Source organism: Staurois parvus, unplaced genomic scaffold (assembly GCF_062004578.1).
Source record: "Staurois parvus isolate SC_StPar_1 unplaced genomic scaffold, SC_StPar_1.0 ptg000159l, whole genome shotgun sequence".
Taxonomy (NCBI): domain Eukaryota; kingdom Metazoa; phylum Chordata; class Amphibia; order Anura; family Ranidae; genus Staurois; species Staurois parvus.
The window spans coordinates 5,908,732-5,932,197 of NW_028317955.1; the positions used below are offsets into that span (position 1 = coordinate 5,908,732).

The 23,466-nt window shown below is 42.9% G+C and overlaps 1 protein-coding gene across 2 annotated transcripts in view; it reads right to left on the reverse strand.

The window, feature by feature from the left end:
• The window catches only part of KIAA1549L (KIAA1549 like), a 216,674-nt gene that overhangs the window by 20,058 nt on the left and 173,150 nt on the right, over nucleotides 1-23,466 (reverse strand). Inside the window, exons 17-18 of one of the 2 annotated variants that reach the window (XM_089675873.1) lie at nucleotides 15,158-15,502; nucleotides 2,717-2,814 (exon numbers count right to left, since the gene is read on the reverse strand). In XM_089675873.1, the coding sequence (XP_089531999.1) occupies nucleotides 2,717-2,814; nucleotides 15,158-15,502 (443 nt within the window). The remainder of the gene's footprint in view (nucleotides 1-2,716; nucleotides 2,815-15,157; nucleotides 15,503-23,466) is intronic. The other variant, XM_089675874.1, reaches the window with a different exon arrangement.

Consider the following 23,466-nt stretch of genomic DNA (forward strand, 5'->3'; position numbering starts at 1 on the left):
CCAAATTCAGAGGAGGACTGGGAGCACTTGACCTAGGACCTAGGAGGTAAGCAAAACCAACTGTCCCTTTCATGGCAGAAAAGTTTCCTGTGGACTAATGAAAATACAACACACAAAGGGGAGTATGTATAAAATAATCTGCATAGCTGTTCATCCATCAAATCTGAATGTAAATTCGGTCTGTACCAATGGGGTCAAATCGATTCTTAATTGGGCTATCTTCTCTGCAAATAGAATGTGTGAATAAGGAAAATACCACATTATGGCCACTATATGGAGCTGAGAAGCATACTTATTTCCAATAATAGTCAGCACCATCTAGTGGGCATAGTGTGGTATTTGTCCATTTACACATTCTTGAATTAATTTACATGAAGTTTTGATAAATAGCTAATACATTTTTAATAAATAAACTCCAAAGTGTACCACAGCACCTTAGTTATGGGTGCCCATGGTAAAAGGTGGGTATTGTCTTAAAGATCTTGGATTATTATAATGCACTTTTCATAAGATATAAATTGTAAATGAAGAAGTACTTTACAAGCTGAACGAGATGACTGCTGCGAAAATGTGAAAATATGAAGTCACCTATTGTAATACTATATAAAATACATGCCATCATCATAAACAATTCCCACCATTCAGCTTCCTCTAACAAAGCAGCACAACTCATCTCACACTTCTGCATTTTTCCATCATTAACTTCCTTTGCAGCATCTGGCCTTCGATTACATAACACTTTAGATGTGCAATGGAAGTTATGCTGAAAGACTTCACTCTGCCAGGCCAGTCTGCCAGGTTAATCAAAGGTATGACCAAGCAGCAGATAACTCTATAACACCCAGCAGCTCTCACCGACGGCAGGTCCTGGCCTGAGGTCTGAATGGGGGAAATTTCCACTCAGGACCACCAGTTCAACATACTGTTAATTACCGTACTACCCTAGGGGGCAAATGCCCCCCTGCCCTCAAGTCCAGTCCATCCCTGCTCCAACCCTCCAAGCCTTGCTTCCTTCCCAACATAGACACAGGCAGCAATAAAAACCTGAGAGAGGTTCTAACCCTTCTTTAATCATTCATTCATTCATTCATTAGTTTGGCATTTTTACATTGCACAATTTTTCAGCTTTTCACCATATTTAATAATTTAAACACAAAAATTGGCACATTCTTCTGAACTTTCAAAATCCAGTTTACTTTATTTCTACTTTGCTGGCCTGTATATTGGGGGTCTCGAAATATTTCGGTACAAGAGCTAAATATAGTATATTTTACAAATATTTGCAAGCTGAAAAAAAATCAGTTATAAAAATAACTGGGTCCTCCTTTACATTGGAGTTCTCATCAGAAGTTCTCCTTACATCAGGGTCCCCATCAGAGCCCCCTTACACCAGGGTCCTCATCAGAGCCCCCTTACACTAGGGTCCCCATCAGAGCCCCCTTACACCAGGACCCCCATCAGAGTGCCTTCTTACATCAGGGTCCTCATCAAAGCACCTTCTCACATCAGGGTCCTCATCAGAGCGCCTTCTTATATCAGGGTCCTCATCAGAGCCCCCTTACATCATGGTCCTCATCAGAGCCCCCTTACACCAGGGCCCCCATCAGAGTGCCTTCGTACATCAAGTCCCTCATAAGAGCGCCTTCTTACATCAGGGTCCTCATCAGAGCGCCTTCTTACATCAGGGTCCTCATCAGAGCGCCTTCTTACATCAGGGTCCTCATCAAAGCACCTTCTTACATCAAAGTCCTCATCAGAGCGCCATCTTACATCAAGATCCTCATCAGAGCGCCTTCTTACATCAGGGTCCTCATCAAAGCGCCTTCTTACATCAGGGTCCTCATCAGAGCGCCTTCTTACATCAGGGTCCTCATCAGAGTGCCTTCTTACATCAGGGTCCTCTTCAGAACGCCTTTTTACATCAGGGTCTCCATCAGAGTCTTCCCATTTATATCAGGGTCCCCATCAGAGCCCCCCCCCCCTTCATCAGGCTCACCATCAGAGTCCTCCCTTCTATCAGGGTCCACATTAAAGTCCATCCTCACATCAGGGTCTCCATTAGAGTCCCCCCTTACATTAGGGTCCTAGTCAGAGTCCCCCCTTGCATCAGAATACTTCTTAGTCCCTGCTGATCTGAATTCTCCATCTTTGCACATTGAGGATATGCAATTGACCCTAAATGCAGGTTGGATAAAATCAAGTAGCTGGCCAAATCTGGCCTCTGCTGTGGATGTAACCTGGAAAACGATGGGTGAATTGAGTCAGAAAACCCAATGGGAAAAGTTGTGATTTTGACTACAAACAAACCCACTAAAAAGTAACCTAAAATAATTCACAGTACACAAAATGACCACTAGGTGGCAGAAGAGTAATACAAGATCAGCAAGTGTAGCTGTAAAAGGTGCCAATTAAAATGCGGAATATTATTCTGAGCCATGACTGCAGTGCTTGCATTGCTTCAATCAGCACCTGCTGTAGATGCCTTCTTCAGTAAAACAGCATCTAATCATTTTCTTTTCTTGCATGAACATACATTTTAAGCAGTATGGTAGGTGTTAAGGATTGGTGATATTTAAGGGGTATGGTTTCCTATGGTAAAATTCACATTTGCTTTTAAAAAAACAAAAACAAGTAATCTGAAACAATTGTTCCATCACCCAATCTTTTTCTTTTTAATCAAGGTCAGATAAGTAATAAACACACTACTGTAATGTACCTCCTTAATGAAGGAACAGCCACAGGACCTGTCCTCGGTGGTACCGGTGGTGGAGGAGAGCCCATAACCATTTCAGGGAGTTGGGAAAAACGGTATGTCTGTTGGAACAAAAACATTGAAACAATAATATATTAGAATGTCAGCCTAATAAAATGACTGTCCTTCCAGTTAAAGTATATGAGAACCCTCACCTTGTAAAACAATCCAGTTTAAAATAGAAATGAAAGGCAAATCATTGGTGTATAGATATAAAAAAAATTATAAATACCTTTTTACCCCTTTTTATAAGTGATTGCATTCCCTCTGTTCTTAGCTATAGAACTTAGAGAGCTGGGGGGGGGGGGGAACTGCAGCACACTAATCTTCCCAGTGAATGGTTTTGCAGTCAAGGGGGGGGGGGAGCATGGCAGAACAAGTCTGATCATTGGAGGGGAGCAGGCTGAGCTCCAAGTACAGTTATAGAACTGACCAAAGGTCAGTGGTCAATTTTTGATAGGAAAGCAGAGGGACTGGCAGGAACACCAGGGATTTCACACAATAATAGAAAGCAATACAAAGAGAACAAGATACTTTTTTTTATACAAGTACATGGTACAACAGACACATATCAGGAATATGAAATGTTTAAGGGTTTATACATTCTTTAACTAAAAAAACAAATCACCCTAAAGTGATACACTATATTGCCAAAAGTATTGGGACACCCCTCCAAATCATTGGATTCAGGTGTTTCAATCACCTCTATGGCCACAGGTGTATAAAATCAAGCCCCTAGGCATGCAGACTGCTTCTACAAACATTTGTGAAAGAATGGGTCGCTCTCAGGAGCTCAGTGAATTCAGGCCTGGTACCGTGATAGGTGGCCACCTGTGCAATAAGTCCATTCATGACATTTTGCTTGCTACTAAATATTCCACCTTCAACTGTTAGTGGTATTATAACAAAGTGGAAGCAACTGGGAATAACAGCAACTTGGCCATGAAGTGGTAGGCCAGGTAAAATGACAGAGCGGGGTCAGCGCATGCTGAAGCACACAGAGTGCAGAAGTCGCCAACTGTCTGCAGAGTCAATAGCTAAAGACCTCCAAACTTTGTGTGGCCTTCAGATTAGCACAACAGTGCTTAGGTAGCTTCACAGAATGGGTTTCCATGGCCGAGCAGCTGAATGTAAGCCTTACATCACCAAGTGCAATGCAAAGCGTTGGATGCAGTGGTGTAAAGCACGCTGCCACTGGACTTAGAGCAGTGGAGACATGTTCTCTGGAGTGACAAATCACACTTTTCTGTCTAGCAATCTGATGGACGTGTCTGGGTTTGGTGGTTTCCAGGAGAATGGTACTTGCCTGACTGCATTGTGCCAAGTGTAAAGTTTGGTGGAGGGGGGATTATGGTGTGGGGTTGTTTTTCAGGGGTTGGGCTTGGCCCCTTAGTTCTAGTGAAGGGAACTCTTAAGGCGTCAGCGTACAAAGACATTTTGGACAATTTCATACTCCCAACTTTGTGGGAACAGTTTGGGGATGGCCCTTCCTGTTCCAACATGACTGCGCACCAGTGCACAAAGCAAGGTCCATAAAGACATGGATGAGCAAGTTTGGGGTGGAGGAACTTGACTGGCCTGCACAGAGTCCTGACCTCAACCCGATAGAATACGCTTGGGATGAATCAGAGCAGAGACTGTGAGCCAGGCCTTCTCCTCTGACATCAGTGCCTGACCTCACATATGAGCTTCCGGAAGAATGGTCAAACATTCCCATAGACACCCTCCTAAACCTCATGGACAGCCTTCCCAGAAGAGTTGAAGCTGTTATAGCTGCAAAGGGTGGGCCAACTCAATATTGAACCCTACAGAATAAGACTGGAATGCCATTAAAGTTCATGTGCGTGTAAAGACAGGCGTCCCAATACTTTTGGCAATATAGTGTATTTCAATTAAATGTGTAGACTTGTGGTCCTAATAAACTCACTGGCTTCATATGTTTCAGCGACTCTTGTGGCAAAATCTGCCTTCCATTGTTACTGGCTTAGTAGCTTCTGTTGTGGGTATTCCTATTCTCCATGAGTGTTCCCACCAGGGGCGGACTGACAACTCATGGGGCCCCCGGGCAATAGGGGATCGTGGGACCCGTGTCCTTGCCCAAACTCAAAAAAGCCTATGAAAAAGGTACCAGGGGCATCTCATGGGGCCCCCTACTGACCCCGGGCCCTCGGGCAGTGCCTGAGTTTCCAAATGGTCAGTCCGCCCCTGGTTCCCACTCTTTCTACTGCATTACAGGTAAGATGGCATAAATTAAAGGCTATGTCCACCTTTTGCAAAAAAATAATAACTACACATATATTTGCAGGGGGAAAAAATCAGCACTTATGTTTTGCAAATCAGCCTGCAAAGTACTGCAACCAAAATCAGTGGATGGCAGATGCAATGCCAATTCCTGCAGACATTTCCTCCAGCACTATGTCCATACCAGGGGCGGACTGTCCATTTGGAAACTCGGGCACCGCCCAAGGGCCCGGGGTCAGTAGGAGGCCCCATGAGATGCCCCTGGTACCTTTTTCATAGGCTTTTTTGAGTTTGGGCAAGGACACAGGGGCCCCATGATCCCCTATTTTCCCAGGGGGCCCAAGAGCTGTCAGTCCGCCCCTGGTCCATACAGAAGTAGGGCTTTCATTTACTGAGTTGGAGGAAGTGTTCCTAGACTCCAAGTGAGCTTATCACCACACTTGTGTTCCACTGAGAACTACAATTTCTTCTGCCATGGTGGCAGACTTGTAGTTCCATAATTCACAGATCTCTGTGCATGAATGGCACAGTTATGCAGGTGAAGCCATGCACAGCCATGCCAGTTTCAAAAGTGACAGTTGCTGCGGGGTGCAAGAGCGTTTGTATGTTGTCACAGGTAGGGGGCGATGTGGGGGCCCCATTTGCACCATATTACACTCTAAATATGAATGTAACACTGTGTAAAAAGTGGAGTTAGCCCTTAAACTTCCAATAGGGAGAGTGGGAATAGGCCATAAATGTCACAGCCAGCGTGCAGAAATAGAAACTCAAGGATAGAGAAAAGACTCCATTAGGTGATTTACCTCTAATATCTACCAAAAGCTGAATTTTCATTTTTAGGTGAACTAACCCAACTATTTTTACAGAAGAAATCAAGATAAGGTTGAACAGCCCTATGAAGGATAAATGAACAAAAACAGCTATTGCTGCAATATTCAGCTTCAATCCAAAGATTTCACTGCAGTCCTTTGTTCTGCTGCTAAAAGTCCTTAGTCTGATGGCCAGCATCATTCAACTCACTTCCTCTGAGACCAGGGCACCCTGGATCTGTCTGTTCCCTGAGAGTGAAAGGAGAAGCAGCACAGTGATGAGCTCCCTCTGTCACTCTGCTTTCTCCTCCTATCAGCATGCTTCTTGTCAGCACATGAACTAATTGCTTGTCAGGGTGGATAAAAATCAATGATTTCTTTTAAAAAATCAAAAAAATCTAATTTTTTTGATTTTAATCGGATTTTTTTTAATAAAATGCTTTTTGAGGAAAATATATTACCATCCAAAGGTTATTCCATCATGAAATAAAGATTAGTTTTTTAATTATGTAGAATAAAGGTGTATATGTTTAATTGTTTTGGTAAATATATTCCATGAATCCATTCACAATGTCATGCTCTTCCAGAGGTTTTTGTAAGATTATTGGGCAGTTTCTCTGCCTACAAGATATTATCACAGATGTTTGGTTTACTTTTGCAGTTCTCAAAAATGAATTTGACTCAGCGGAGATCACATGCCTCTTCTTCACAGCAAAAATGTTATAACATGAACAGAGTTAAGAAAAAGACCTTAATCCTAACTTCTACAAACCTATGAATACAGAATCAACCCCTTCAGTGCTAAGTTTCAAGAAGTTCAGTGAATAGAATAGAAACAATATTTTTCTGATTGTTTGGAGTGGAATAGATCTGCACAAGAAGAAAGGGAAACTAAGTGTGAGGAGGAAGGGGCTGACAGTCTAAGTTTCTTAAAATATATATATTTTGTTTAGCCAAATTAGTTAGCAAACATGAATGTTTGTTTAAGCAAATAAAATATGCTGGAATGTTATTGTTTCAGTTGTATAAATCTATTTAAATTGTTATTATTAAGGTAATGATTATATTTCTCCTTCCTAAGTACAACAGAAAAGTTGTCCAAATATGAATGATTAACCTATTAAACTGGGGATAAAAAAACTAATATGAAAAGTTATTCTAAAAATCTTCATCTACTTGCATATTAAAGTTATACCAGCAAGAATTAGTCTTTATGTAGAAAACTAGGATTTAAATCAAGCCTTACTGACTAGTGATTTAAATCGTGATTTAAATCGTGATTTAAATCAGTTTGATTTAAATCAAATCCACCCTGTTGCTTGTGCTACTTCTTCTCGCGCTATAGCTCTGCTGTACAAATATCAGATTCAGGTACTTACACTGCCTGCATTTAAAAAATACACTTAATGATCTATTAATTATTAGGGAGCTGAATTAAGTTGTGTTTCTTGGAGGCAGAGGCAAAGGTAAAGAAATTCAACCAAACAGTTTTCTTACAGTTTCTAATGTAGGATTCTCCTTAACTTTCTGTCCTGGTGACAATGCAGAGGGTGACTCTTCCTACAGATAGCAAAAAAAACTGGATCATGTAAGACTTAGTTGCTGCATTTGACTAGTCACTGAATTAGAATTAAAGAAGTTACATTAAATGTATTAAGGGTGCAATGGATCAAGTGAGGCTGCTTTTAGCACAGAGTTCCCTTTAACCAGGGGTCTTAAAGTTTGGAATCCACGTGGTAAAAGTCTGATAGGAGCACTAGACCAAGGAACTGAGAGTCCAAAATGTTTTAATAATGGAGATCATTCACAACAAGACAATATAAAACTGTCAACACATTTCGGAGGTACAAAGCTCTCCCACTTCTTTAGGGCTCAAATATATATATATGGGAGAACTCAAACTGGCACATTCACCACAAATAATTATTTGAAAGATGAAAAGTAGAAAATGACCAGGAGCAAAATTGCATCAGCAAAGACAACTTCCAAATGGTGATTGTGCCATTTTGAGTCCCCCCAAGTATATGCAATATTTGAGCCCTGAAGTAGGGGGAGATCTTAGTACCTCGGAAGCATGTTGGCTGTTTTATATTGTTATTGTTTTTATGTAGGAACACCAATATTAAATGGTTGTGGACTCTCAGTTCTTTGGTCTGCTGCTCTGATTGGACTTTTTACAATGCAATAAAAAACCTCACAGGGGTTCCAACCCTTTTATCTTTTTGAGATAGAAAGGGAAACACCTTTTTTGTGCACACTGAAAGAGACTGCTGCTGGAGAAATTTGGGTGTACCTCTGGTTATTGAGGACTATCAGGATCACAGTAAGTATATCTACTGCTGACCAGAAGGTGGAGACTATAAGATCACTGGAATGCTTGACAAAACACCTTTATAGTCCACTCAAGACCTCTGTTGCCAAGCAAAAGCTCCTTCACATCCATGCACCCACTGCAAGTGATGAGGTGAGACTCTGATTTATCTTATTAAGGTTTGTCCTATTGAAGTTCATTTTATTTTGTATAACACATGGACTGTGTCGACCCAACATACTGTAGGGCCCCTCTAGATAGCCAGGGGCAGCTAGCTAGCTAGAGTTTTTTTTTTGTTAGTAAGGCTGAGTAGAAGCCTGGGCAATAGTCAGCTGGGTCAACCTTAGGTCAGGGCTGACAGGCTCTGCAGGTCAGTTCCCTGACACCTCCCCCTGCTCTAGAATCTTGGAGAAGACTCTAGAAGCAGTGGGCGGGGGCAAGGAGGAGCTGGCCTGCACACTCCAGCCAATCCCCAAGCAGGATGCTTGGCATGGGGCCAGTGCAGCCTTTAAGTGTGCTTGATCCTGCTCAACAGCAGGAGAGTTTGGGTGGAAGATGTGAGGAAGGCTGAGATGCAGGAGCCTGGGAGTGGACCCAGTGGGAGAGGGCCTACCTACAGAGCGGGACCTGGAAAGTAGGATCACTCAGCCTCATTGGTCCCTGGAGGGAGGACCGCCTGTGGAGCCAGGGAAGGAGCCAACCCAGCAGCAGGCCTGAAGGCAGCCACCAACCCAACCAGCTCACAGGCAAGAACTGAATGATAATCCTGCACCCCCTGGGCCAGACAAGGGGAGAGAGCATTCCGGTGGGAAACCTGACTTGCTCCTTACCCAGGACTGTGTAACTTAAAGTGGCAGCCAGTGAATCTCCTGGTCTAGGGATTCCTCCAGAGAGCTGGGTAAATAAGAAGATTTATCTGGGGTTTGGGGTTGAACACCAGGAGAGGCTGGAGAGCTCTCGTAGAAGAGAATTTCCTATCTTGTACTTGTACATAGGTGCCATGAATTTGTCTTCAGTTTACTGCTCCTTGAGCATCCCATACACCCCTCAACTACATTTAAGTTTAATACCCCTAATAAAAACTAAAAGCCAAGTACAAGGACTGTTTACTGTCTCTGGAATGCACGTCTGTGAAAAATGTGTGTTATCTGGCTGTACAGAACTATAGTATAGGACTCAAATCTTTAGCAACTCCTAAGGGGGTAGTGCTACACTACCTTATCCCTAATACCAAGTAAATTCACCACTTCCACCAAACCAGAAAGGCAGTATAGGAGAAAACCACACAAGTCCCTGTAAGTAATGTTCTTGACCAAAGATGTCCCAGGAGCTTGGTTCTCTTTACACAGACCTCTCTAAGGGGAACCATGCTCCTGGGGCATATTAGATCTAGCAACTACAGTATGTAAGCCCTTTGACCTGCAGATGAGAGCACATGGCCTGCTGCAGCCACATGCTTGTCCCTTTGGCTCCTGCGGTTGAGCTATCTTCCCCAGATTAAAGATACCTCCGGTACTGAGAGGATGCTGGGTGATTAACCCTTAAGCTGCTTCTCTACTCCTGCATCCAGATGTGTCAGATTGTAACCAATACTTGTATACATCAAAGTTCTGGTGAGTGCACACCCATCAGAAGTGGTGGATTACCTTTAAAGATATATGCACATCTGCACTTTGGTCACAAGGATATATCGTGTCTTAATTTGAGGACTATTTCTGCTGAATTATTTTTCTATTGAAACCAGAAGGAATGATATGGACATTTATTTATTTACTCACTTAATGCACATATTGCTCTAATTAGCACTTTGCATATTTTTCAAGGATCACTTTATGAATTGAGTTTAATTCATTTATATATATCATAGCGCTGCACTTTATATATATTTTGATACGTTTATTGGGATCATTGCCTATGCCCTGTAGTGCTGGCAGCTACCTATAACATATGCTTCTTTTGTACATGCGCTTGCTTATATATATTTTTTGATATGTAGTACCATGGCCTGTCTGATTGCATGCAAATCAAATGCATAGTTTGTGCAGGTCTTCAAACCGCAAAGGTTTTGGTAAATCTAAAAGAAATGTTTCTCCTTCATCACTGCCAGAGCCAAGTGAGGTATCCCTTACCCTAATCCTCCACAGCACTAAACGTTTACCACCAATCCACCTAAAACCCACCCAAATCCACACAACAGAGCCCATACTTTCACAGACTTGTGTACGCCCCACACCATTAGTGTCCAAAAAGATAAAACACTTCCAAAGCCATAAATAGTTGTGCAGATCTGAATAAAAATGAAATAGACTAAAGAATCCCTTATAAAATATAAGGATGTGTGGCATAGCGAGTCACCAAAACCTCCTGTTTATGTAAAACATGTGCATGGGTTTGCTGTAACTACTTTAACCAGCTCCAGGCTGGAGGTTTACTTTCACACAACATCTACGCCTTTCTAGCCTTACAATGTGTCTGTAATGATTATGTTCAGTCAGGATACATCCACATCTCATTTTACACAACCAAGTAGGAACATCAGTGTAATCATAGATGTGATGTGAAAGTTCATTCATGCATTTACCACTCTTTCTGTGTATCATAAGCAGTTAGAAACACTGATTTATATTGAGGCACATTCAGCATGTATTTAAATAACTTCTCTAAGCAATATATACATGTAGCACTACTGTAGGAGGTGCTGAAGATTTGATTTGGATCCCCCTATAGTCCTGCACAGCCAGGCAACAAGCATTTTTCACAGACTTGTATTCAAAGTCAGTAAACAGTCATTGAGCTTGGTTTTATGGTTTATTAAGGGGTGTTGTACTTGGATGGGGTAAGGGGTGTATGGGATGCCCAATGGACCTGCAAACCGAGGACAAACTCCTTAGTAAGTATGTACCTAAGTATGCAAATCTTTACATAGCAGAAACTCTTCTTGGAGAGCTCCCCAGCCTCTCCCAGTGTACCACCCCAGACCCCGGAAAATCCTCTTCTTATCCAGCTGCCTGAGGGAATGCCCGGGCAATGGAATCCAGTGCCTGGCACTTTAAATGAAACAGTCCTGGGTAAGAAGCAAATCAGGTTTCCCATCAGAGTGCTCTTTTTCCCTTAACTGGCCCAGGGGGTGTAGGGCTACTCACTCAGTCTCAGTCTTGCAAGCTGATATGTTCATGTTGAGCATTTTTTATACATCATTTTTCAAGCATTTTTTTCAGCTTCTAGTGTGCACGGAGCCTCAATGTAATCAAAGAAATCCAAGAGGTGGGAAGTCCCCACTCTGTAACTGGAGGTAAGGTATGAAAGAGGTGAGCAGCTGTCACTCTGATTGGAGGTCAGTGATGAAATTGTTGGAGAGCCCTCACTCTCTGAATAGAGGTGCAAGATGAAATAGGTGGTGGGCCCTCTAACTGAAGGTCAAAGATGAAAGAGCTTGGAATCTATTATGTGACGGGAGTGACTTTGGGTGGGGGGCCCATGGAACACAGCCCCCTTTGGACAGGTGGGGAGACCCCTGTCTCAGCTCCCCATATTCCTATTATGTGTAAGTCACCCTGTGCCCGTTTAGGGGTGCAGGGTGATCTGTCCTGATATTGTGTAGACATGTATAGGTGGGGTGTGGGGGTTGTTCATTGTTTAATGCCATGTGGTTGTCCCATTGTTCTATTATGTGTCTTGCTTGCAAGCAAATTATCATGGAATGTATGGGTTTGTGTATTGTCTACTGCCATGTGGTGTATACCATTGTTCTATTGTGTGTCTTGCTTGGCAGCAAACTATTATGGGATGTATGTGTTTGTAATGGCTTGGGGGGGGGGTGTTTCCAGCAGCCCTTTCCCCCTGATGGGATGGCCTGCTGATGTGTTTCCTGTTGCTGGGTGTATTTCCCCGCCCTGTGTATATATCTTGTATCTATGTTTAAAAAAAGCAGTCTATTTCCTGTCTTTCATACAAATCTGGTGGTGTCTCGCCCTGTTTGGTCAGCGGTGGTGTCCGTGGATCTGTGTTCGGACAGGGAAGCTGGAGTCTAATGGGAATACCCTAGTGCAGTTGGGGTCCAGTTCCATTACATATTACTTTCTAACTGGAGATCAGAGATGAAGGAGGTAGAGAGCCCTCACTCTCTGAAAAGCGATCAGATATAGAGAAGATTAGAAGCCCCTATTCTCTGGTTTTTTTTGCCAGGTTCTTTAATAAATTACCCATATTTTCAGAAAGGAGGCCTCTAGAACATTAGAAAAATATTTGGGGGGAAGGGGAGGTGTGGCCGGGATTTCTTCATTTTCACATCTTTATGTACATTATCTGGATAAAAACATGGATCTAAATTTCACCATATGAGGATGAGCATGGCACACATATATCACAAAGTGCCCTTCTGCAGTGATCACGGATCCAGTATCCAGGTGCCGCTCTGCCTGATGATGCCATTATCTGTTTGAGAGAATGCAAAAAGGCTGGACACACCACTTACCTGCCTAAGCTTAACTCATCTGCTAGCACAGGCCACATGTATGTGTTGTGAATGTGTACTACAACTACTACTTTACTGCCACCACTGAGATTATTTTAGGAATTTTGTGTGCACTAAGTTCAGTTTGAGAGCGCAAAAAGGTCACGCCTTTTGCCTGTCTAAGTCTACGTCTGCTGGCACAGGCCACATGTATTTGATTGTGAATGTGTACTACTGCTGGCAGCACGGAGATGATTTGGGGCATGTTGTATGCACTAATGTCAGTGTGCTTGACCAGGAGGATGAAGGAAAAAGCAAACATAATAGTGGCCACTGGACTATTAGCCACTATCCCGTTTGCTTTTCTGCTTCACCCTCCCCCATTCTATCTTTTTTCTTTGTGCTGTTAGGTTGGATTTCCCTGAACTGTGGACTCCCAATCATGCCAGTTCCCAAACGATGGTGCCACCACTGTTGCTAACATCAAGAACTGCCGCCTGCCTGCCTGCCTGCCGCAACTTCTGAAGCGCTCTCCTTTGGCTTCAACCCAGTAAGTGATTAGAGAATGTTTTTGATGTGTGCTTTCTCAAAGAAATTATCTGCTATAGTTCTATGCTTGCTTTTCTCCTTCTCCCTGTTTGTGCTCCTAGGTTCTCCTAGACTAACACCACCCACTATTGGCCAGCCACTGGCACTGCCTCCAGTCCATCCGAATCGGATCTCCTTTTTTGCAGTTCTGTACTGGTAAGTACACTGCTCAAAAAAATTAAAGGAACACTTTGAAAACACATCAAATCTCAATGGGGAAAAATCTCATGCTGGATCTCTATACTGATGTAGACTGGGTAATGTGTTGGGAACGTAAGGATGCCCCATCGTTTGATGGAAATGAAAATTATCAACCTACAGAGGACTGACTTCAAAGACACCCTGAAAATCAAAGTGAAAAAATTATGCAGGAGGCTAGTCCATTTTGCTGAAATGTCATTGCAGCAACTCAAAATGGTACTCAGTAGTTTATATGGTCCTCACGTGCTTGTATGCATGCCTGACAACATCGGGACATGCTCCTAATGAGACGACAGATGGTGTCCTGGGGTATTTCCTCCCAGATCTGGAACAGGGCATCACTGAGATCCTGGACAGTCTGAGGTGCAACCTGGCAGTGTTGGATGGACCGAAAGATGATATCCCAGAGGTGTTCTATTGGATTTAGGTCAGGCGAGAGTGGGGGCCATTCAATGGTATCAATTCCTTCATCCTCGAAGAACTGCATGCATACTCTCGCCACATGAGGCCAGGCATTGTTGTGCACAGGAGGAACCCAGGACCCACTGCACCAGCGTAGCGCCTGACAATGGGTCCAATGATTTCATCCTGATACCTAATGACAGTCAGGGTGCCATTGTCTACCCTGTAGAGATCTGTGCGTCCCTCCATAGATATGCCTCCCCAGACCATCACTGACCCACCATCAAATCGGTCATGCTGAACGATGTTACAGGTAGGATAACATTCTCCAAAGCTTCTTCAGACCCTTTCACGTCTGTCACATGTGCTCAGGGTGAACCTGCTCTCATCTGTGAAAAGCACAAGGCACCAGTGGTGGACCTACTAATTCTGGTGTTCAATGGCAAATGACAAAGGATCTCTATGGTGCCCGGCAGTGAGCACAGGGCCCATTAGAGGATGTTGGGCCCGCAGGCCACCCTCATGAAGTCTGTTTCTGATTGTTTGGTCAGAGACATTCACAACAGTGGCCTGCTGGAGGTCATTTTGTAGGGCTCTGACAATGCTCATCCTGTTCCTCCTTGCACACAGGAGCAGATACTGGTCCTGCTAATGGGTTGAGGACCTTCTCTGGCCCTGTCCAGCTCTCCTAGAGTAATTGTCTGTCTCCTGGAATCTCCGCCATGCTCTTGAGACTGTGCTGGGAAACACAGCAAACCTTCTGGCAATGGCACATATTGATGTGCCATCCTGGAAGAGTTGGATTGTCTGTTCAACCTCTGTAGGGTCCAGGTATTGCCTCATGCTACCAGTAGTGACACTGACCCTAGCCAAGTGTAAACACTAGTGAAAAACAGTCAGAAAGGATGAGTAGGGGGAAAATTGTCAGTGGCCTCCACGTGTAAAGCCATTCCTGTTTTGGGGGTTGTCTCATCGTTACCCATCTAGTGCACCTGTTAATAATTTAATTAACACTAAAGCAGCTGAAACTGTTTAACAACCCCCTCTACTACTTTACTGACCAGATCAATATCCCAGGAGTTTAATTGACTAGATGCTATATTCTGATTAAAAGTGTTCCTGTAATTTTTTTGTACAGTGTGTATATATATATATATATATATATATATATATATACTATAGTATAAATATATATATGGATATATATTTATATATATATATATATATATATATCTCCACAAACACACATTGTGGAATTCCAGAACACCTTAGCCTTGAGGATATAACAATAGAACTGACCGGGGTAAGGGCAGACAAGTGAGTTTGATATTCCCAGCATTTGCATGATGCTTCATTCGTGCATTAGACAAGCAAAAAATGTAAGCTTCATACAATCTTACCGGTCTGGGAAGGCTATACTGATACATTTCAGGTCCATACGTTGGCACCCACTGCATCCGAGGTCGAGACATTGTGCCAGGAGCACTAGTGACAACTTCTGAATATGGCATATGCTGCACTGAAGCATATGGATCTGCTTGACGCTTGGGTCCTCCATGCCCCGCGGATGCCAGGCTGAAGGCCTCTTCTAGCAGCATGTGCATCTGCTGCCTGACTTCATCAATCGAAGGCTGAGAGCTCAGCGTAGATGTCTCAGAATGACCTTTAGCTTGACGAGATTTAATATACGTTCTGGCTTGTTTTACCCGATCAATATTCGTTTCTTCAATAATTTCAGGTTCCGTCTAAATAAGAAAAATGACACATATTATGCTGCAGTAGATTTATATTATGATACCATTAAAGGCAAACTCCAATTTCACTGAAAAATTGATATAGCATACATAACTGATACACCAGTCATTCTGTAGTTTGATCTCGTCCATGTCAGTTGTAATTTTTTAAACATTAAAAAAAAAAAATTCAAATGTCGCTTCCATGGGTGTTTTATGTTTTTGCTAAACAAACAAAAAAAGACCAAAAATTACAAAAAAGAAAAAAAAAAGGTTTTTTTTAGTTTGTACTATAAAATTTTGCAAACAAGTACTTTTTCTCCTTCACTGATGAGGCTGCACTGATGGGCACCGATAGGCAGCACTGATGGCACTGATAGGCAGCACTCATGGGCATTGATGAGGCGGCACTGATAGGGTGCACTGATGAGGAGGCACTGATGGTCTCTGATGAGAGGAAATGATGGGCACTGATTGGCAGCACTGATGGGCACTAATAGGCAACACTGAAGAGCACTAATAAGTGACACTGATTGGGGGCACTAATGGTCACAGATTGGCAGCATAAGGCGCCCTCCCAGAACTGGACGAGCTGTAGCCATCATTCAGCTATAGCGTGGTCAGGAAGAGGTTAAAGAATATGTAAACCCTCATCTTGTAAAACAACCCATCCAGTTTAAAATATAAACAAAAGGCTAAATATTTGTATAAACATGTAAGGAAACATTATAAATAAGTTTTTTCCCTTTTTTATTAGTGATTACATACTCTCTGTTCTCAGCTGGATAAGCAGCTCAGAGAGAAAAAAACATTACTCTGGTCGTCCCAATGCATGGCTGTGTGGGTTACGGTGGGGGGAGACATGTCATCACAAGTCTGATCATTGGAGAAGAACAGGCTGAGTTCTCAGTTTAGCCAGAAAACTGACTACACTGTGCTCTCCTGCATAGCATGGTCAGTTTTATTAGGAAAGCAGAGGAACTGGCAGGAACACCAAGGATTTCACAAAAGGAAGCCATACAAAGAGAACAGGATACTTTTTCATACAAGTATATGGTACAGCAGGCACATATCAGGAATATGAAATGTTGGGTTTACATATTCTTTCACATAAAGCCATTTCTGCAGCGCTGAAACTTGGTGCACTTTTTCTATAAAGTAAAACAACATCTGATTTTCAAAAAATATACAGACTACCCCTGAGCAGGTTATTGGTTAGCTCACATTCTCTAAAAGGTCATACCCAGGGCCAGTGCTTCCACTAGGCAAACTAGGCAGCCGCCTAGGGCACACTACCAACTAGGGGCACCTGGGTGCAGCACAGGTCGGCACTCCCTCTCTATGTGAGACGCCAACATGAATGGTTGTCCAGCTAAGGGGAGGGGTAGCAGAGAGGAGACGAGTGCACAGAAGGACAGAGAAAGATGCCCAGTGTCTGAGGCCAGTGTAGTAGCTGAGCTGCAGCTCCTTCCAGTGTTCCTCTCAGACTCAGTCCCTTACTGCAAGGCGGCTGGTGGCTGCTGATCACTGTGGAGTTCCAGCCCTTCTCTTCCCATTCATCAGCGGAGGCGGAGCTGCAGCTGCACCTGTCTGACTCTAATGTCTCGTGTCTGTGTGAGTGTGACCCAGCCGGCCATCCATCCATCACATGTGCAATGTGTCAGTAAGTGATGACATCATCATGATCTCACAGCTTGCTCTTCTAATACCTGCTGGGCCTGCTGATCTGTGTTAGTGTTGGTGGTGGTGTGTTGTGTCGGATCACAGCGTTTTATCTGCCCCCATTGACTGGGGAATTCCAGACTGGGATCTGTCAGGGTGTGGATCCAACCTCCTCCACTCACTGCAACTGTCACCCTGCCACTGCCAGCTACAGATACTGTCCATTCATGACGCTTATTGTGTCTTTAATATTGGTGCTGGTGGCATCCTATGGCACTTATTTTTGCAAATTAAAAGAAATTTAGCAGTTTCAGGTTTTGTTGATTTAATATTTTTTTGCAAGTAGCTGGTCTAGCCTAAGGCGTAAAATAGTCTAACACCAGCCCTGGTCATACCACAGCCAAAGGAAAATCTCTTGCCTTGTAGCTATTGGGTTTCTCAAGAGCCAGGTCTCCTAATAGTTATAATTCATGAAATGATGGGCTGACGTGACCCATCCTCTACAATGCGGAAGAAACGCAAACAATAAAACTACGGGTAAACAGGAACCACTTTAAATTTGCTTGCACAAGGATAAAATTATTAAACACAAATCACCTACCAGATACTGTGCACAAACATCTTTCTGAAGTGGATATGCAACACGCCACAGAGGCCATAGGCAGAACAGTGACCACGGGGCTTGCAGTGCCGAGGTCCTAGGCTCAGTCTCCACAGTGATACAAACTGCATGGATTTTTTATGTATCCCCATGCATGTCTAGGAAAAATGTAAGCTTATAAGCAGCTTCTTTACAGCTTCCTCTCACGTTGGTTGGTTAATCAACAGCTACCAATCAACAATCAATTAAAATGATGGAATCCATATTAATTTAAATGAGGTTCTCTTCACAATATATTGGACAGGTTACTTACTTACTAAATTGATTTAATTATTAGTAATAAAATAATTGAAACAAAATATATAGAAAGTAGTGAATATGAACACCACAAATGAATTTATCTCCAATAAAAAAATATTACTTTTACTGGTATATATATATATATATATATATATATATATATATATATATACACACACACGTTAGGAAAAAAAAGCACACACCTCTTCTTCCCCAAAAAACAGGACAATGTTGTCCAACAAATCCTGCGCACATACCCCTTAAAGTTCTAAAATTCCTAACTGTGATTACTGTAGCTGGATCTAATTAAACAGAATGAATCAGTGCCATTTTTTATACAGCATATGGATTGTGTACCAAAACAATAATTACATTTTTTTCATTGGGGTTATTCTTATTTTGTGGTCTTCAAATTCACGGCTTCTCTGTATATTTTGATTATTAATCATAAATTACCCTAATGTGGTACAGAAAAGAAATGGAGAGTCAGACCAAATGTCTAAATTAGTGGTCTCCAAACTTCCGTCCGAGGTCCAGATGTGGCCTTTTGCTAGCCTTTATGTGCTCCTTGGGGCACTATTTCTCCCAATGTTATGAGGCACTTTTCCTCCCACTGGGATTTCCTCTAAATTCCCGTTGTGTCTCCAGAACACTCCAGGACAGGAAGTGAAGGCAAGTCTCCCAAACAGAATGCACATAGCGAAAATAAAAAAAGCTGGAAATCACTAAGTAGCCACCACTAGGCATGGGCACCATTCAAAGAACACATTGCATTTTCTCAATGAATGCAATGTCCTCCGATTGTGACATCACTGCCCCACCTCTCCACCTCATCCAATTAGAAAACACTTTTGTGCTCATTGAGAAAATGCAAAGTGTTCTTTTACTGGTGCCTGTGCCAAGTTGGCAACCTCCAGTGTTCACACAGGAACTCAGCACAGGGCCCAGAAGCTAGGGAAGATCCCACAGGTATGACACAGTTATACTGGCATTGGTCCAAGATGAACCAATGTAACTATGTAACAATCCCTGAATTTCAGATTTAACCATTCACTACTCTATAGAAGGCTACATTAAAGTTTTTGGATTTAGATATACTTTATTGATCATATTAAAGGATTAGTATTCACACATCACATTTGCATGTTTATATCTATACAATAACATATCACTAAAATAATATTAGTGATAATTTTACATTTCTGGCAACCAGTGAAATGTTACCTCTTCACTGTTCTCTGGTGGCTGCAAGAATTCCAAATTTTGAGGTGTTAAGAATACTAGCTCCCCTGCTATCTGCTGTGGTTTCTCCCACCAGATCATATATCACACCAGGAAGTATGAGCTGGCAGCAAGTACCACAGTTTGCAGCAGGGGAGCATGTATTCCATATACCAGAAGTGTAGAATACTTGCAGCAGGCAAAGAGCAGAAAAAGATGGTGGTTTAAAACATGCTTTCTAATAATGTAAACATATTGCCTATTCTTTTAGTAGGTACTGTATGTTATTGTATATAAGAGACCCTGTGCTAACAGGGCCTTTATAGCAGCTCATCAGTTTTTCATACAGGGGTTACTATACAAAAGCATGATGATATCCTGTTGTATTGTCATTATTTATTTACCTATAGTGACTTTATCTTATCATAAAGCCCCTCTGGTATTTTAATGTGTAATAATCTGACTATACAAAGTTGGGGTGTTGCGTAGACACAAGGGATTAGTGTGACATCACAGGAGATAACATTATCCGCAGTCAAAACTGATTAATATTAAATGAAGTATACCACAATGACGTGTCTCTGCTGGGCACAATTATTTAAGGAAAAATAAATCTGACACAGCCTTTCCTTTAAGTCTAGCAATGACCAAAACTTGTATTAAGTAATCCTACGAAGCAGTTGACTTCCTCTGGGCTTTGGTGGGGAACAGGACACACAAGAGCATTAACATATGCCATATCAGCTGTTGCAGATGCCACTAATGGGTTAAACTCTCATTCACTCTCAGCCTTCTGCGGCTTTTCTCCACCACACATTGATTTTTTTTTTTGTCCACAGGGAAATTATGAAGCGTCAGTTTTGACAGTCACTGCATTTCAATGAGGACTTATAGTAGTCTGTTCAATTTTCCCATTTTGACATTTCAGTATGACAGCTACAGCAAGTTCATATACATATGCCGACAGGAAATAAACCAAATCATACATTTTTTTGCTGAATTCTATATTACCCTACCTACTTATTGCTCCCTAGAGTCAGATTGTGTGCTGCACAGGTTCTAGTTCAGCATCTACAGCAGGGTAAAGCTCAAGCCATGATCCACCACCATGTTCTATGTCAGGGCTATTTACACTTCCTTTTTTTTTAATAAGCACATTTTTTACTTTTTTAATGTCATGTTATAATGTGGTGTATTTTCATGCCTTTTAAAGTAAACCTATAGCAAGAAAATTTTTCTTTTGCCAAAGCTTTCATTTTGAAAATACTAGTTCCTGAAATGTGATGCTCACCCAAAGGTTTCCATACATTCTGAGTGACTGCCCCAGAACAAGTATGTACATCATGTAAAAACAGTTTCAACTATGCTTTGATTTCTGTTGCCGCATATTTGCTCCAGGTCGGTGATTCAGAAGGATGTGAGCAGTGGCTGCCTCTATATTTCTCTTATAAAAGGTTGCCCTTAATATGTGTTTTAACAAGATCCTCTTAGATAACAACAGTTTGCTTTAGGGTCTGCGGCCAGTTTAAAAAATTGTAAGTATAAGTTTACTTGCCATTTAGGTGTTTCCTAATAGCCCAGTCTACCTTCCCTAATTACGCACCCTCACATCTCCACCATTTCTAATCTCTGGTGTCAGATGGCATCAGAGCTTACCTGGACGGATGACATTACTGCCTCTCCTGCAGGAGACTTTTTTAGGTCTGATAACATGCCCGAGCACTGCCACAGGTTTTCCCATACCTGGAAGTCCCAGTCTGTTTGAGAGACATAGCAAGGGCTCAGCGGGAAGGAGGCTCAGGAACACAGCAAAGGTGAGTATACCATGCTAGGGGAAGTGGGTTGTGGGTTGCCTATCATGGAACACTTTCTCTTTGCCCTGAATGGGCAGGTGACAGTATCTCACTATGTTTGGCTTCATAAACCACTGGCAGATTCCTTAAAGGAAACCTGTCATGAGAGATCCATGGAGAATGCAAATCCTCACCACTCTTTATTAAAAACTAGTCATCTGCCTGTTATGTGGACTCTCTTGCTTTAGTATTATGAGCCACTTAGATAAGCACTTCTGACTTTCCTGGTTTGCATACTTGTTTTGGGTCAGTGACTTTAAAAGTATTGAAGATAATAGGTCAACATAACAAACAGGAAACCAGTTATTTGAAAAGGACTCCAGCAATGGGAAACCCCAAATGTCTAACATAGTGGTGTAGCCCTGGTCAGTTGCCCCTTAAATTCAGAGCTCCTTGGCTTTATTTCATGTTCTAGCTTCCTGAGGCCACCCACTGCAGCTTGTCTCTCCACTGCAATAGGACAATGTGGCAGGAAGAGGAGAATCCAACCAGGAAAAAGCCTACCCACCAAGCACCGGGGAAGAGGAGCCAGAGTGACAGGGAGCAGGATAAAGGAAAAAAAGTGCAACAGAGAGCCTGGAGGTTGCCAAGCTAAGTGTGACACAGAAGTAAGCTGCAGAGAGCCCAGAAACAAGGACTACCACAAGGGTTGATGCTGTGCTGACCAGGGTCTGCTGTGGATGAGGGCTGCTATACTGTGCAGAGCTTCGAGTATAGCCCAGAGAGACTGTACAGTCAGGCAGGACAAGAGGGGACCTTAGAAGATCTGTCAGGGCAATGATCTCTGAGCTTCAGAGAGGGTGAAACCTGAAGATTCAGCTGGTGCAAGCTTGAGAGACCATGTGTTGTGTGACCTCGCATCTGACCTCCAGGAGGAAACGGCCATTAGTGGTGAGAGGACACTTGAGAGGACACTTGACCAACTGCATTCATACTGACTTTGCTTTCTGGTGGTTTAGAAACTGTGCTGCCACTCAGAGAATTGGCCCAGGGTGTTTGGAATAGCCCTTAGAATTCTAAGTACTCTCTTGAGAAAGAGAGCGTGCCCCAATGAGAGTTCATTGGCCCCACCGCTGGCAGACTGTGTGGTAGACCCCCCTTCACTGGCCAGTGGTATAGTTAAAGCCTCAGAATTGCAGACAGTCCATAATGTTGTTTTCATATATCCATTTATAACTGTTTGTTTCTGAAAATAGTTACATAAGTAGTCTGGCTGAAAAAAGACAAAATTCCATCCAGTTCAACCATTTAAAAAAAAAAAAAAGTTATAATCCTACACCCACAGTTGATCCAGTGGAAGGCAAAAAACCCAGCAAAGCACGATCCAATTTGCTCCTGTAGAGGAAAAAATTCCTTCCTGGTCCCCCGAGAGGCAATTGGATATTCCCTGGATCAACTTTACCTATAAATGTAAGTAATCAGTTATATTCTATGTATCTAGGGAAGAATCCAGTTGTTTTTTAAAAGCAATCCACTGAGCTGGCCAGAACCAACTCTTGAGGGAGTCTATTCCACATTTTCTACTGAAAAGAGCCAGGCGCTGTGGAATGTGTAGTCATATAAGCACCTTTCTGTGAGGTGTACCTTTAATCAAAGATGATGCATAACAGGATAAAATATAAAACACAAGCCTGTGGCTTTAAGACACCTGGTTTCCAGATGGACGGCCCGTCAGCTCAGAGGGGAGCTGTGGAGGAGAGGAGCGCCTGTCAAGCAGGGACCACGTGATCGCCGCGTCGCGGCATCCCAGGTGACGTCACCGTGATGTCCAGGAGACGGAGGGGAGGAACCCACGCTAAAGCCGCAGCTTGGAAGTGAAGACTGGTTGCCAGGACATGCCAAAGTCCTAGGTGTCACTCTAGACTCAAACCTGTCCTTCCAACCCTATGTCCAATCGTTGGCAAACTCATGCAGACTCCACCTCCACAACATCTCCAAAATACGTACGTTCCTAACCCCAGACACTACTAAACAATTCGTTCACTCCCTCATTATTTCACGTTTGGACTACTGCAACTCCCTTCTCACCAGCCTACCTCATCACAGACTATCCCCGCTTCAGTCTATCCTGAACTCAGCGGCCAGACTCATCCACCTTACCAACCGCTCCGCTTCTGCCACCCCCCTCTGTCATTCCCTCCACTGGCTCCCGATCGCCCAACGCATTAAATTCAAACTACTAACAATGATATACAAAGCCATTCACAATGCTGCACCAAACTACCTCACCGACCTGATACCCAAATACCACCCAACCCGTAATCTTCGCTTCTCACAAGACCTCCTACTTTCTAGCTCCCTGGTCTCCACCTCCCACGTCCGACTGCAGGACTTCTCCA